Below are 15,702 nucleotides of genomic sequence, written 5' to 3' on the forward strand. Positions count from 1 at the left end.
CTTGTATATATTAGATATTAGCCCCTTGTCTGATGAGTATTGGGTGAATAGTTTTTCCCTTTCTGTGGGTGGATTTTGTATTCTAGGTACTATTTTCTTTGAGATGCAGAAGCTTACTGTTTAGTCTCAATGTTATGGAGTGTTTTACCTACATGTTATTCAATATACCAATGGTTTTGGGTTTGATATCCAGGTCTTTAATCCATTTGGATTTGACCTTTGTGCATGGTGCTATATGGAGGTCTGAGTTCGCTCTTTTACTAGTGGCTGACCAGTTGCTCCAACACCACCTGTTGAAGAGGCTTTCCTTGCTCCATTTTGCGATTCTTGCCCCTTTATCAAAGATTAATTGATTGTATATCTGGGGAACATTATCTGAATACTCAAGTCTATTCCACTGATCTGCAGGTCTGTCTTTATTTCGGTACCATGCTGTTTTAATGACCATAGCTTTGTAAAACAATTTAAATTTTGGGAAAGTGGTGCCTCCCATCCTTCTTTTCTCAAGGGTTGCTTTACCTATTCGACCTATTCATGGGTGTCTATTGTTCCAGATGAATTTCAGGAGTGTTTGACCCACTTCTTTGAAGAACATCATAGGTATCCTTAGAGGGATTGTATTAATTTTGTACAATGTATTGCCATTTTAATTATGTTAATCCTGACAATCCATGAGCAGGGTATGTGTCTTCATTTCCTTTGTCCTCTTTTTTGTCTTGAAGCAGGGTTTTGTAGTTTTCTTTGCATAGGTCCTTCACATCTTTAGTTATGTTGACTCCAAGATATTTGAGTTTGTGTGACACTATTGTGAATGGGGTTGTTTTTTTTAAATATTCATTTCTTCCCTATCATTATTGGTGTACTAGATGGCCATTAATTTTTGTGTGTTAATTTTGTAGCCTGCCACTTTTCTATATAAATCTATTGTTTCTAGAATATTTTTGGTAGCGTCTTTATGGTTTTCTAAATATATTATCATGTCATCTGCAAACAGTGAGATATTGACTTCTTCCTTTCCTATCTAGATGCCTTTGATATCTTTTTCTTTCTAATCACTATGGCAAGAATTTCCAGCATATGTTGAATAGAAGTGGTGAGAAGGGGGCAGCCTTGTCTTGTACCAGATTTTAGAGGAAAAGCATTTAATTTATCATCATTGAAAATAATATTTGCCATTGGCTTGTGGTAGATGGCTTTGGCTATATTGAGAAAAGTTCCTTCCATTCCCATCTTGACGAGAGTTTTTATCAAGAACAGGTGTTGCACCTTATTAAATGATTTCTCTGCATCTATTGATATGATCATATGGTTTTTATTTTTCTTTTGGTTGATAAGGTGTATTATGTTGATTGATTTACATATGTTAAACCATCCTTGCATCCGTGGAATGAATCTTACTTGGTCGTGGTGTATGACCTTCTTGATTAGGCATTAGATCCTATTTGCCAGAATTTTGTTGAGTATCTTTGCATCTGTGTTCATCAGGGATATTGGTCTGTAGTTTTTTTTTTCTTGCAACATCTCTGTATGGTTTTGATATCAGGGTGATGTTAGCTTCATAAAAACTATTTGGAAGTGTTCCTGATTTTTCAATTCATGAAAGAACCTGAAAAGGATTGGGAATAGTTCCTCAAGAAAGATTTGAAAGAATTTGTTAGTGAATCCATCTAGGCCTGGGATATTATTTTTGGGAAGACTTTAGATTACTCTTTTAATTTCCTCAGTAGTGATGTATCTATTTAGATATGCTAGATTTTCTGGTTTAACCATGGAAGATTGTAGGAGCCCAAGAATTTATCTATTTCTTCCGAGTTCTCATGTTTCATGGCATAGAGTTTCTCAAAGTAGTCTCCAATTACCCTTTGAATCTGCAGTATCTGTAGTGTTCTCATACTTTTCATTTATAATCCAGTTTATTAAGTTTTTCTCTTCTATTTCTTTGTGAGTTTTGCTAGTGGTTTATCAATCTTGTTTATTTTTTCAAAGAACCAACTTTTGCTTCTGATGATCTTTTGAATTGTTCTTTTTTTTTTTTTGATTTCCATTTCATTGATTTGTACTCTAAGCTTTATTATATCCTTCTACCTATCTATTTTATTTTATTTTTTACCCATTTTATTAACCATTTTCTAATTTTACAAACTGTGTCATTAAACTCTTTAAGTAGGCCCTTTTTTCCTTCTGATGTGTGCTTGCAAAGCTATAAAATTTCCTCTTAGTATGCTTTTGCTGTGTTCCATAAATTTAGATAGTTTGTGTCTTCATTGTAATTTGTTTCCAGAAAAGTTTTAATTTCCTCTTTGATTTCATCTTTGACTGGTTGTTCAGCAGTGTGCTGTTTAATTTCCAGGTATTAAAGTTTTTCTTCTGTGATCTTTTGTAGTTTATTTCTAAATTTAGTGCCTTGTGATCTGAGAAGGTAGTCTGTAAAATTTCTATCCTATTGATTTTATGGAGATATGTTTTATGGGTCAGCATGTGTTTTATCCTGGAAAAAAAAAACATGTGTATTGGAGAAGAAGGTGTATCCAGTTTTCTTGGTAGGGAGTGCCCTGTATATATCTACTAGTCCACTTTCTTCCATTTCTCTTTTCAGAGCTAGCATATTCTTGTTGGGTTTCAGCCTCATTGACCTATCAAAGGGTGACAGGGCAGTATTGAGGTCTCCCACTATTATTATGTTGGTATTGATTATCTTCTTTTAGGATTTTCAACAATTGTATTAAATATTTTGCTGGTCCCTCATTGGGTGTGTATATGCTTAGGAGAGTGATGTTTTCCTGCTGTACATATCCTTTGTACGAAATGACCATCTTTGTCCCTTATCTTTTCTGAGTTTAAAGTTTGTGTCATCTGATATTAATATGGCCACTCCAGAGCTTTTAATTGTTTTTTTGCTTGGATAATTTTCCTCCAGCCTTTTATTTGAGTCTATGTTTATTCTGACTATTTAGATGTGTTTCTTGTGGGCAACAGAATGTTGGCTTCTATTTTTTGATCCATTTAGCCACTCTGTGTCTCTCAACTGGTGCATTTAGTTCATCAATGTTGAGAGAGATACTTGTCATGGGATTTAGTGCTATCTTTGTGTATAAGTTTGTTGTGTCTGTTGGTCTTTCTTGTCTTGTAGTTAAGGCTGGGTTTGAGTCTGTAAAGTTTCTGAGCTGCTGTTTATCCATGAAGCTTTATACTTCCTTCAAACCTGAAAGTGAGTTTGGCTGAGTGTAGCATTCTAGGTGAAACATTCATTTTGTTGAGTATCCCACCACTGCCTTCGGGTCCTGAGGGTTTCTTGTGACAGGTCTGCTGTAAATTTTAAGGATGCTCCTTTGATTACAATTTTCATTTTTGATCTTGTTGCTTTTAGTATTCTATCCCTATCTGTGGGATGTTTCTTGGGGTGTTTTTCTTCAGGTCTCTTTTAGCTGGCACTCTTCGGTCATGCAGGATTTTGTTGCATGCCATCTTTAGCTCTGGAGTTTTTCTGTAATGATATCTTTGACTATTGATTCTTCCTGGGGATTTTCTTCATGGGTGTCTGGGACTCCAATGATTCTTATGTTTTTTCTGTTGAATTTGTCGAAGACTTCTATTTTCATCCATTCACATTCTTTGAGTATTTTTTCTTTGATATTTTTTATATATCTTTATTTAAACAGCTTGATTACAAATATTATTGTAGTTGGGTTTCAGTCATGCAAGGAGCACCACCCTTCACCATTACCAATTACCCATTACCAACATTCCCATTACCAATGTCCCAGATCTCCCTCCTCCCTACCCCACTCCCGCCTGTATTCTAGACAGACTTCTACTTCCCTCATTTATTTACATTGTTATGATAGATTTCAATGTAGTTATTTCTCTATCAACACTCATCACTCTTTGTGGTGAGCTTCATGTAGTAAGCTGGACCTTCCAGCTCTCCTCTCTTTTGTCTCTGTGAATTACTGCAAAAATATCTTTTATTTTTCTTAAAACCCATAGATGGGTGAGACCATTCTGCATCTATCTCTCTTCCTCTGACTTATTTCACTCAGCATAATAGATTCTTTGTATATCCATGTATAGAAAAATTTCATGACTTCATCTCTCCTGACAGCTGCATAATATTCCATTGTGTATATGTACCACAGTTTCTTCAGCCATTCATCTGTTGAAGGGCATCTTGGCTATTTCCAGAGTCTGGCTATTATAAATAGTGCTGCAATGAATATAGGTGTGAGGAATGGATTTTTGTATTGTATTTTTATGTTTCTAGGATATATTCCTAGGAGTGGTATAGCTGGATCATATGGGAGCTCAATTTCCAGTATATGGAGGAATCTCCATATTGCTTTCCATAAAGGTTAGATTAGATGGCATTTCCATCAGCAGTGAAAAAGAGTTCCTTTCTCTCCACATCCCTGCCAGCACTGCTTATTGCCATTCTTTGTAATGTGTGCCAATCTCTGTGATGTCAGATGGTACCTCATGGTTGTCTTGATTTGCATCTCCCTGATGATTAATGAGGTGGAGCATTTTTTTATGTGCCTTTTTGACATTTGTATTTCTTCTTTGGAAAAGTGTCTTTTGCTTTAAGATTATTTTTCAGTCTCCTGCTGTATGGAGTTGTTATACATCTCATCTTCCAGCTCGCTGATTCTGTTCTAGGCTGCTGTTACTGTGTTGGAGAGGCTTTCCATTGAGTTTTTAATTTTGTTTACTGAGTTTTTCAGTTCTGTCATTTCAGTTTGGAGTTTTCTGATTTCTATCTTTGTATTCTCTTCAGGTTGATTTATTCTTTCTTTGATCTCTATGAGCATCCTCTATATTACAATTCTAAACTCCTTGTCTGAGAAGTTAACTATGTGGTTGTTACTTTCTGAGTCATCAGAGCTGCCATCTTCATTCTCTGTACATGCTGTTGTCCTGCATTGTTTCCCCATTGAAACGCTTTAGCATGGCTTCTACTGCATGTCAGTGCTGGGGTTCATGGGCAGGGAGATGCGTGTGGCCACATAGTGAAGAGGAGTGGCAGCTCTCCTCCCTGCTTCTCCGTTTCTGGCCAGCAAACCTTGATGGGACTAAGTTCACTGGTGTCTTCCTCAGCAGTCTCCTGCAGGGATCAGGAAGCTAAAAATAAAGGGATGCAGAGGCTTTGAAAGGCACCAGGCAGGTGCCTTTAGGGCTGAACCTGCTCCTGGCCAGAGAACCTTGACGGGATTAAGTTCACTGGGGTCTTCTTCAGCAGTCTCCCGCAGGGATCAGGAAGCTGAATAGATACCTTTTAAGTAAGAATCGAGAGTTAAAAAGAGAAGATACATTTTAACATCTTAAAGAAGTTTCTGTCAGGCTTGGTCCTGCATGTCAATACTGATTAGGGGGTTTTGCAAAGAGCCTGTTTTTCCCATCAAACTTCCTATTTTCTGAGGGAATAGATTTTGTTTTAAGGGCTAATACAGATAACTAACATCCTAAGATCTGACTAAGAAAGAGTTTTTAGGGTGCCGGAGAGATAACATGGAGAGTAGGACATTGCTTGCAAAAGGGGGTGGTTCGAATCCTGGCATCCCATATGGTCTCCTGAACCTGCCAGGAGTGATTTCTGAGCGTATATCCAGTAGTAACCCCTGAGCTCTGCCAGGTGTAACCCAAAAACCAAAAACCAAAAACCAAAAAAAAAAAAAAAAAAAAAAAAGGAAATAGATTTTAGGGCTGGAGCAATGTCTGCCTTGCATGAGCTAGCCTAGGATGGACTGCGGTTCGATTCCCCAGCTCCCATATGAACCCACAAGCCTGGAGTGATTTCTGAGCACATATCCAGGAGTAACTGGTTGTGGCCCCAAAACAAACAAACAAAAAAAAAAACACAAAGAAATAGTTTTTAGAAAAAACAAGAAAAACAAGTTTATCTGAAAGAGATGCAAATCTATACCCTCTAAGGTTTTCTCAAGAGCCCAATGCTATTTCCTGGCCAAAACTTCGGATGTAAGTTCTGAGGCAAGAATTAGCTAGCAAGTACTCAATATCCTTTAGAGATGTCCAGAAAGCAGAACATTCTTTTCTGTTTAAAACTGCAAGGGTATTTCAAAGACAAAGAGGAATGGAAGTTGTTGGATTTGACCTTTATGCATTGTAAACTTTATTGATTAATTTATTGGTCTATGGGCCCCATGTGGTGCTGATCAGGGGGCCACTTCTTGCTCTGCACTCAGAAATCATCCCTTGCAGGCTGAAGGATCCTATGGGAATCATACCGGGTCCCCCCTGGGTCGGCTGCATGCAAGGCAAATGCCCTACCGCTGTGCTATCTCTCCAGCCTCATGAATTGAAGTTGTTTTTAAGTGTCTTTTGATGCTGAGTTTTCCAGGTAAAGAGAAATTTAATCAAGGCTAGATTTTTCTGTAAAAATCCTTACGTTAGGAAGTAAAAAGTTCAACTATATACACACTTCATGCAGCAGAAGGGAGATTCATATTTAGGCCAAATAAATGTTTGCTACTAAACGTGAGAAATTTCACTTTCATTATAAGAAATCTTGGTCAGCCATCCACATTGAGAGAAGACCTCTCAGTGGGCCTTCTGATGAGATTCTGATTAGAAAGCGGGAGGTGATACCCTAGGAACACAAAATCACAATGCAAAATGGCCTTCTACACCTATATTCCCTTCATCTCTATTTAAAATAGCCATAAAATGGTAACAACCCAGATACTTAACATCAGATGATTGGCTAAAGAAACCATGGTACATATACACAATGGAATACTATGCAGCTGTCAGGAAAAAATGAAGTCATGTAATTTTCCTATACATAGATGGACATGGAAACTATTATACTGGGTAAAATAAGTCAGAGGGAGAGAGACCGACAGTACAGTCACATTCGTCTGTGGCATTGAAGAAAAATCAAAGACATTATTATTATAATACCCAGAGACAATAGAAATGAGGACTGGAATGAGCGGCCCAAAATATGAATCTTACCACAAAGAGTGGTAAGTGCAATTAGAGATATAATTACAGTATCAAACTATAATGACAATGGTAATGAGTGAGAGAAATAGAATGCCAGTCTAAAATACAAGCAGGCTGTGGGGGAGGAATGAGATGGGTGCATTGGTGGAAGAAAGTTTGCACCAGTAAAAGATGGTGTTCTTTTGTTATAACTGAAACCCAACTACAAACATGTTTGTAACCATAGTGCTTAAATAAAAATATTATTAAAATAATAAATTTACTTGGAGTGGCAAAACAAAGAAATGGTGGAGAGGGGAGCTGAAATATGTCAAATGATTGACATGGAAGTACTAGATGTGCTTGCAGAATGTCACCCAGGAGAACATTGTTTGTCAGGAAGATTAGCAGTGACTAAGACATGAAAATTGGAAGGAAAGATTTCACTCAGGGGAACTCAGGAAGATTTTGTTGTTCATTTGTCTGGTTAGTACAGGACAAAGGGCTTACATAGAAAGGGCTTAGACAGGTGGAGGGGAAGAACTAAAAGAAAAACACTTTATAGGGAAATCTTTTATGGAATAAAAGGCAGAAACTAAATACCAGGGATTCACTTCAAAAAAGAGAGTGGAACTCACTTGAGACCATGGCAGAAAAGAAGTATGATAAAATAGGATCAAAATAGGAAGTTTGTCTGTGGGAAGGATAGATATTGAAAGGGTTGTCATGGAGGATAGTGAGATTTTAAAAGATTTCCTTAATTTAATATGTGGAGAAAACCATCTGAGATGATTTGGTGGGTTATTCTAAAAGAAATGTAGAAGAGTGGAATTGCCAATAAGGGAAACAGAAGAAAGAAAAATAGAAATGTTTCATAAATGTTTCTGCATGTAAGTGAGGTTGGTCACTACAATATATTTTATTTTACTGCCAAATTAGTAAAATCAATTTATTTTCTATTCTTAGTAAACAATGGTTGCTCTGAAGTCTTGGATTCTACTTGTATATAATCTTTTTTATCTTGACCTTGTCTGTCATGCCTCCAGAGAACCCCTTACTTGAAATCCATAATTCAGAATGGGATTAATATAATCTCTTCCACTCTAATAAGAACTGGCAATGTATGTGAGAGAGAAAATGTGTCAGTAATGCTCATCATAAAAATAATGGTTCATATCTAAAGGGAAGAGAAAACATACCCTGCAAGGTTTTGGACCCACATGACTAGTAGATGATTATTGGATACAAGATATTGTAAAAGCATTTTGATTGCCTGTTAGTTAAGTCGCATTTGGATAAAAAAGATATGGTGGGTGATGGGAGAGACAGAAGGTAGAAGGAATCTGCCTGCAGTGATCCTTTGGAGTGATTATCAGTAGTAGTAGAATATAATCATTTGAAACAATGGTTAGAGAAAAATATTTGAATGGTTAAAATCTAAAATTATCTTGTTATTATAGTCATGATATTTGGTTCCAACACAATATTTAGCACTTTGTCATCATTATTCTCTTTAAACTTTACAATCTTGGAAAGTATATATTATCATACTTATGTTACAAACAAGAATTTAAACATTATCAATGAGCAATGAGCCTGTGATTCCAACTTTGGTTTGTCTAATGGATAAACCAGTAAGTCTTTCATTGAACCACTAGGTCTGTTCATCATTGTCCCTTCTCAAATGAGACTCAAATAAGACTCAACTGAGACTGTTTAGCATTCCAGGTAAAAATGTCTTGTGTATCACATTGTCCCTACTCAAATAAGACTTCTCAAATGAGACTGTTTAGCATTCAAGTAAAATTTTTTTGTGCATCACATGAGGTGGCAGGTATTTTGTTTTAGTGTAATACTATAATAATTTCTAGATGACCTTGCATGCTAATTATATGTCTTAGTTGGATTAATTATCATTAAAGTCTTGGCATCAATTCTCATCTCTTTAAAGAGGTTTTCCCATTATAGAATAAAATTTGACCTACAGTTGATTAGATAAAATGTTAAGGTGCTGAAAGTTGTTCAGAATCCAAAGCTCAGATCATTAACATGTTTATACCATGTTGGACCCTCTGTATGCCATTATGACGTGTTTGCAATTCTTTTAAAAGACCAATAGTACCCTTGATGGTTGCTATACCAGATTTTTCTTTAGAATATTGAAGGTTTTCCCGTACCTTTGGAATCACAGTGTTTGGCAATAATGCTTTATACATTTAATTCTTCAGAATAGAAATTGTAATGCTCCAGTAGTGCCTAGGAACACTTGATGTCCTCATTATTCAAGAGTGGTCTGTTCTCTCTCTCTCACTATTTAATAATGCATATGTAATTTGGTATCATCTCTGTAGGATTTTGGAGAAGTGAGAATACCTCACTTTATAGATTCTTTTTTTGCATGGGTGAATAGCTTTCTTGCTTATTAAACTTCATGGGGGAAATAACAATGGATATATACCTTTTATTGTAGCTGGTTCTTCATTTTTCTGTGGAAACTAAAGAGTTTTGACCTTATTGGTATTTAAGTTCTCAGAGAAGATTTCTCAATATTCTAGTGTGCTGTTTTTAACAGTCACTTCTCTGTAGAGACCTTAGAGACACTGTTTCCATCTCCACTCTCAGCTGCTGTCCAACCATGGAGCTTTAGTTCTCGACTCACTGATGCCCTTACTCCATGCCACATCCTCTCCAAAGCCAGGAACAAACATGTATCTTTCTCCCTGAGAGAGCAGATTCGCGGTGTTTCCAGGTGTCTTGATTTCCTTTTTTCCTCTTGTTTCCTAGTCAGCTTTGCTCTATGGGGCAGCTGTAAGGTAGATTACTTCCCTTTTATGAAACTGCCTCCATAAGGAAGATTAGCAAGGCCTAAAGTTTTTTTTTTTTGTATTTAATTCATTCATAATTTTTAAAAGACATTTTTTAAAAAAGCTCTCAAATGTTCCTTCAAGATGAGTTGGATGTGACAACAACTGGGGCCTTTGGATGGGAGCAGCATGTTCAATTCTTAGTTTAGATTTCCCAGTGGTCTCCCATTGACAGAAGCATTTACTTCTGTTGACTGGCTCCAGCATTTCATCCACAAGGTGACTTATCTTGCTTTCCAGAAAACAACCTGGCCAAGGATCTTGTCTGTGTGCCTGTGGATGTGACAGACACTTTGAGATGTTTTCGAGAAACCTTGGAAAAATCCAAATATCATAACAGATGTATCCGACACAGCAGAAAGTTGCTTTCATTGTTTCTTGCACAGTTACAAGGTACAATACTTTCTAGCCTTAACCTTTTTCTTTGTCACAGCACCACCCCAGATTGTTCCTTCTCCCATTTCTATTCCCCTCTCTGCTGCTAACACTTCTTTCAGTGGATAGCATTCTTCTCTCTCTCTCTCTCTCTCTCTCTTTCTCTCTCTCTCTCTCTCTCTCTCTCTCTCTCTCTCTTTCTCTCTCTCTCTCTCCTTACTTTATTTCAACAAAGACACTGTGACACCCAGTTTCCTTTATGCTTTCTGTGAAATTCATATACTCCCCAAGTAGAAGAGATAAGAAACATTTATTTTGTTTTCAATTCTGTACATCTGTGTTCTTAAATTTTTCTTTGTAATTATGTTGCTACAGCTTGTTTTGTTTTTCTAAGTAGATGAACTACTTCATCAAAATAACTAGAAATTTTTACAAAACACAATTTTATCAGTGTCAAAGGAAAGAATGCATTTGAATAAATGTATCTACAATATTCTTATTAACACCATAGATTTCGATCTTAGAGATTTCTTTTCACTTAAAACAAGATAGTCACCATTGTTGGTTATATTACATTTGTTCATTTTCTCCCTTGACAACATCTACCAATTTATGAATGCAATGAAAGTAGGGTTTGGAGTGTTTGGTTTAGTGGTCGCCTCACAGGAGAGCACCCACAAATGTATGTTAGGAAAAGCTTTAAACAATCTACATTGACTGACTGTATTTTTTAAAGTCCTAATTTATGTTTATCATCTTTACTCTTCGGATTTATTAAAAACAAAAATTAATATAAACACATTAATATAGTTAAAATGCTAAAATTTAAGATTATTAGATTTAAAATTACATCTGAGTTAATCATTTCCATGGCACTGATCTTTTAAAAATTTCATCAGTATTTTTGTTTGCAATCATTGACAATTATAGCTATAATGATGTTTCTGCCTCCAGTCTCCCTGCCAAAAGCACTTTCCTTTGTATCAGATCCACAGGTTTTGGTTGTTTTGCTCTCAGATTCACCTTCCGTTAAATTGTCTCTCCATAACTTGTTTAAATATCTCTCAACTATGCCAACCACTGACAGTGGTGAGAACATAAATGAGGAAAAGCCAATATTAGTCTCAAAAATTGCTTATAACAACTCACTCTGTATCTCATCTGATACTGAAATATTCTCAGCAGTTTATCCCCAATCCTCAGGCTGTAGACTTCAAAATTCATATTATTCTCTCTCACTTCTTGCTTTGCCTCTACAATATTTATTTATTTTTCTTTTTTGTTCTCCCCCTGTGTCTGATGCTAGAGAAAAAACTCTTTCCTTTTCCCATCTCTACCTCCTCGCTTTCCCTCAGGTCAGAATTATAGATGTATTGCATCTGTCTCAGAGGTCTCTGCCCCAGAGGCAAACTAACATTTTCTACTGGAAGCTCTTTAAAAAGGCAAAACCAAACTGACTAACTTCCTCCAATCCTCAGGAGAAGTCAAGCATTCCCTCAACACTGACTTTTTCTACCCTGCCTTTCTGCAGTTTATTTCCCTCTGAAATAACACAAGGTTAGAGCCCACCCACATGGTCCGTGGGGATGTTTCTGCCTATGAAGTTTAAGGAAAAAATGTCTCTCAAATTGCAGAGAAGTCTCTTGTGTACATTCTCTCCCTTTCTCCTTTTGTTTATTCTGTTTTCCCTCTCCACAAGTTTACCCTCCCTCTTTTTTTCCCATTTAAAATTTCTTCATTTCTTTTTCTTGCATTGAGACAAAGGAAGAACAAGTTCTCCCAAGGTAGGCACTGGAAAGGTGGAATTCTGCCTGCAGACAGAAGAGATGTACATGCCAACGCCCCCGGACCTCTCTCAAGAACACTTCAGAATTTTCAGTTCCGTGGAGAAAAGCAGACTTCCCCTTTCCCAGCTTGGGCTTGTGATTTCTTCTTATTATAAAACTGTAGGTAAGCGGTGTTCATGTCTGATGTCATCAGTCATGTGACATTGGGGATTTTACTTGCTTCTGAAATGTTCTCTTAGAAGTTGGATGAAAGAACTTGAATAAAGACTACTAATTTGCTCCTTATAGGCGGTACACAGTAATGTGGAGAAAAAGTTTCCAGTCCTCCTGTTACCCAACTAGTTGTCACCATAGTGAGCTCCTAGGCATTATTTTGTCTATCTGCTCTGAATTAAATTTCCAAACAGGTCAATGCATGGAATGTTTTTTCCGATGTAGTCTTTAATTTTTTTTTTTATCATATCTGGCAGTGCTCAGGCTTACTCCTGACTCTTTTACTCAGAAATCTTTCCTGGCAGGACGTGGGGTGGGGAACTCTCTGGGGTTCTGGAATTGAACTTGGTTGGCCCCATATAAGGCAGACACCTTTCCTGTTGTACTATGACTGGCACCTCTGATGTGTTTCTTTTGCTCTTCTCCACTAGACTGTATTTCCTTTGACCTCCTGCCTCATTTGATTTTTGAATAAATTTATTAGTCACTATGTTGTATTCCCAGTGTCCCTCTTTCTTATAACAGGTATTTTGCAATTCCCCCTTTACTCCCTGCAATAAATTCACATTTAATACATTTTTTCTCCATTTACTTTATTTTCAAAATCTTAATATAAAGTTCTTAACATGAAAAATAAATAAATCCAAATAAGACTAAAATATAATTTCTATTTGCTAGTATGCCATGCTCAGGTGATGAAGTGAACTGAAGTACTAGAATGCTACCAGCCCTCTGTCTGTCTCAGTCACAGCAGATAAGACAGGTTTATTATACCATAATAAACATTGCTCATTTGGGTGGCAGCATTTTCTAAAATCAAACACTAAAGTATCAACAAAATAAAATTCAACAGAAGTCACATTCCCTTAACATTTAGAGCATTTTTAAAAATGTGGAAAAGAGAGTCCTTATGTATAAAACAAAGTTGACAGTTCATCTCAAATTTCCTATTTCTCTCACCTTCCCCCCACACTTGGGGTGGAGAGTGTTTTTGTGCATTATAGGCAGGCCCTTCATTGTCTGTGGGCTTTATCTTAGAAGTTCCAGACCTTTCACAGTCTTTACTCAGATTTCCAAGACATTTTCTGGGAAATAGTGTTGTATTATATACCACTGCCATATCTGTTTGTTTCTTTTGACTACACCTACATTCTGCATTCACCCAAAAATCCCAGTATATTTGACTCTTTTTTTTTTTTTTTTTTTTTTGGTTTTTTGGGTCACACCCGGCGGTGCTCAGGGGTTACTCCTGGCTGTCTGCTCAGAAATAGCTCCTGGCAGGCACAGGGGACCATATGGGACACCGGGATTTGAACCAACCACCTTTGGTCCTGGATCGGCTGCTTGCAAGGCAAACACCACTGTGCTATCTCTCCGGGCCCAGTATATTTGACTCTTACTAACACTGTGTTTTCTATACATTTGGGAAAAAGAAAGAATCTGGCAAACTGTGAACTTGTCATATTTCTTTCCTTAAAATAACCCCTTTGAGCCTTCCTGTGTGTCATAGAAGAATGTCTACCTTTTTCTTCATGGCATTCAGAAGCTTTTTGTAATCCCCATTATCTCCTCCTCCTTCTTAATTTCCTGAAACTGCATATCCTGTGTTTACCCTGATCGTTTGCCTTGCACAAGGCCCTGAATTTCTCTTCTCAGATTTCTCTACCTGCTGAATTCTTATTCCATCGTCTCTATGTTTCCTACTTGCTAGAATTTATTTTCCATGCCACTGCATTCAAATAGAGCATAGTTTGTTTTCTTTCTTACATATATCCTAAGACATTTAAAGGCATGGTTAGATTGCAGTTTCCTTATATACATGGTAAGAAATAAGGGCACTTTAAAACATTTTTAAAGTATAAAGGATATATTTTCTAGGAACTGACATTATTTTCTTTTGCTTGATTTAAAACACAGATGTTCTTGGAACTAGCAATCAAAGGAGTCTTAAAGTTCAGGCATTGCATGAACTTGGAAATCTTCTCATCTTTGCTGAAAAGAAAAGGTAGACTTTTAGGAGTTGATGGAACAAGGAAAACTTCTTTGCTGTAAAAATATTTTAAGTATTAACAAGAGGCTGACTTTCATAAACTTTAGTCCTTTGATAAAATTACTCTGCTGTGCTTTATTCTTCACATGCTCCCTGAAAGAAATGGGTCTAGGCAATAAGTGGTAGAGATTATTTTTAGATTAATTCTCTAATCTTTTAATTAAAATGTTTCATAACTATATTTGTTTTCTTTTTATGAAAGATAGGCTTAATAACAGAGTAGAGGGCTCATGAAAGGAACTGCTTTCAACTGTTTGTTATTCTAGGGCTGCTTTAAAATGTTGGTCTCAAGCTCTCGATGACCTATTCCAAAAACAAGATGTGCTACACTCATGGAAGGAGTTTGGTACTTCACACACTAGTGTCACCAGTAGCTGTTCCCCTCCACAGTTAAAGGACTACAGTGAAGAATTTCTGTCAAAAATGGACATTTGGGGATGTTTGCAAGGAGCAGTCATATCTGCAAAGATAGCACAGTAAGTGTGATTGGTGGTGGAAGGATCCTAAAGCAGCCAATAGCTTCCCTCAGTGATGACTGTAGAGTGCCATTCTTCACTCAGAACATTTGTGGATAGCTGTGTTCATATCAGATGCAATTCCACAGATTAATTCCTGTGATCTTTCTAGTTCATGGCTTTCTCCTCTTTCTATAACACTGCCTTCTCTGGAAGAGGAATATTACATGGGCATAAGTCTTTGTTCCAAAGTTCCTGGCCTGGTGTGCATAAATACTTGTTAAATAAATATATGATTGAACTTTAATGGGATAAAAAATTAATTATGTGGAGGCTTGTGGAATTGGGCCTAACTCAATAATAACTTTCTAACTCTGGGTCCCTGAGAAAATTATTCTTTCCAAGCTTCTATGGTAAGTGCTCCTCTTAACATAACTATAGCTCTTAACCCAAAGCAGTTCAAAGTTACATTACATACTGGTTTATTCCTCACATCTCCTCTTACTCTAACTTCCCTTTCCTTTCTAGAAACCATTTTAATGATATTAAACATATCTGGCTAATACAGACTAGTCTCCTCACTTCTAAGAACTTAATCTAATCCTATCATATATTTTTATTGCCATGTCAAGTAACATTCATAGGTTGGGGGTTAGTGTGTGAATTGCTTGGAGGGCATTATTCAGCATATCACATAAAATCACATGCCTATCTATCTACTTAGAACTCTCAATAGGCTTTCACAAATTCCTTGCATATTGGTTTAATTTTGAAAGCCTGGAAAACTAGAACTACTGGTTTTCATCACCTTTTCAGTTTTCTCTTTCTCTTACAAAGAGGGTATGGGGAGCAAATATGTGTGTACTCTATTGAACTATAGAACTAATTGAAAAAATTTCATGTGTTATTTCCTATATTTTCCTAGTAATAATTATTAATTACATTACTTTCAGAAGAAGTGTTAAATGATAATCTTTTATAACTGCAGTCAAGTCTCAATTTTTGTTACTATTGGAAAA

General features: G+C 36.6%; 1 protein-coding gene across 1 annotated transcript in view; it reads left to right on the forward strand.

The window, feature by feature from the left end:
- Window positions 1–15,702, forward strand: part of CFAP54 (cilia and flagella associated protein 54) — a 443,326-nt gene that overhangs the window by 246,703 nt on the left and 180,921 nt on the right. The window contains exons 40-43 of the mRNA XM_049782938.1: window positions 10,044–10,201; window positions 11,939–12,128; window positions 14,096–14,183; window positions 14,495–14,704. Coding sequence (XP_049638895.1) covers window positions 10,044–10,201; window positions 11,939–12,128; window positions 14,096–14,183; window positions 14,495–14,704 — 646 coding nt within the window. The remainder of the gene's footprint in view (window positions 1–10,043; window positions 10,202–11,938; window positions 12,129–14,095; window positions 14,184–14,494; window positions 14,705–15,702) is intronic.

This window comes from Suncus etruscus, chromosome 11 (assembly GCF_024139225.1).
Source record: "Suncus etruscus isolate mSunEtr1 chromosome 11, mSunEtr1.pri.cur, whole genome shotgun sequence".
NCBI classification, from domain to species: Eukaryota; Metazoa; Chordata; class Mammalia; order Eulipotyphla; family Soricidae; genus Suncus; species Suncus etruscus.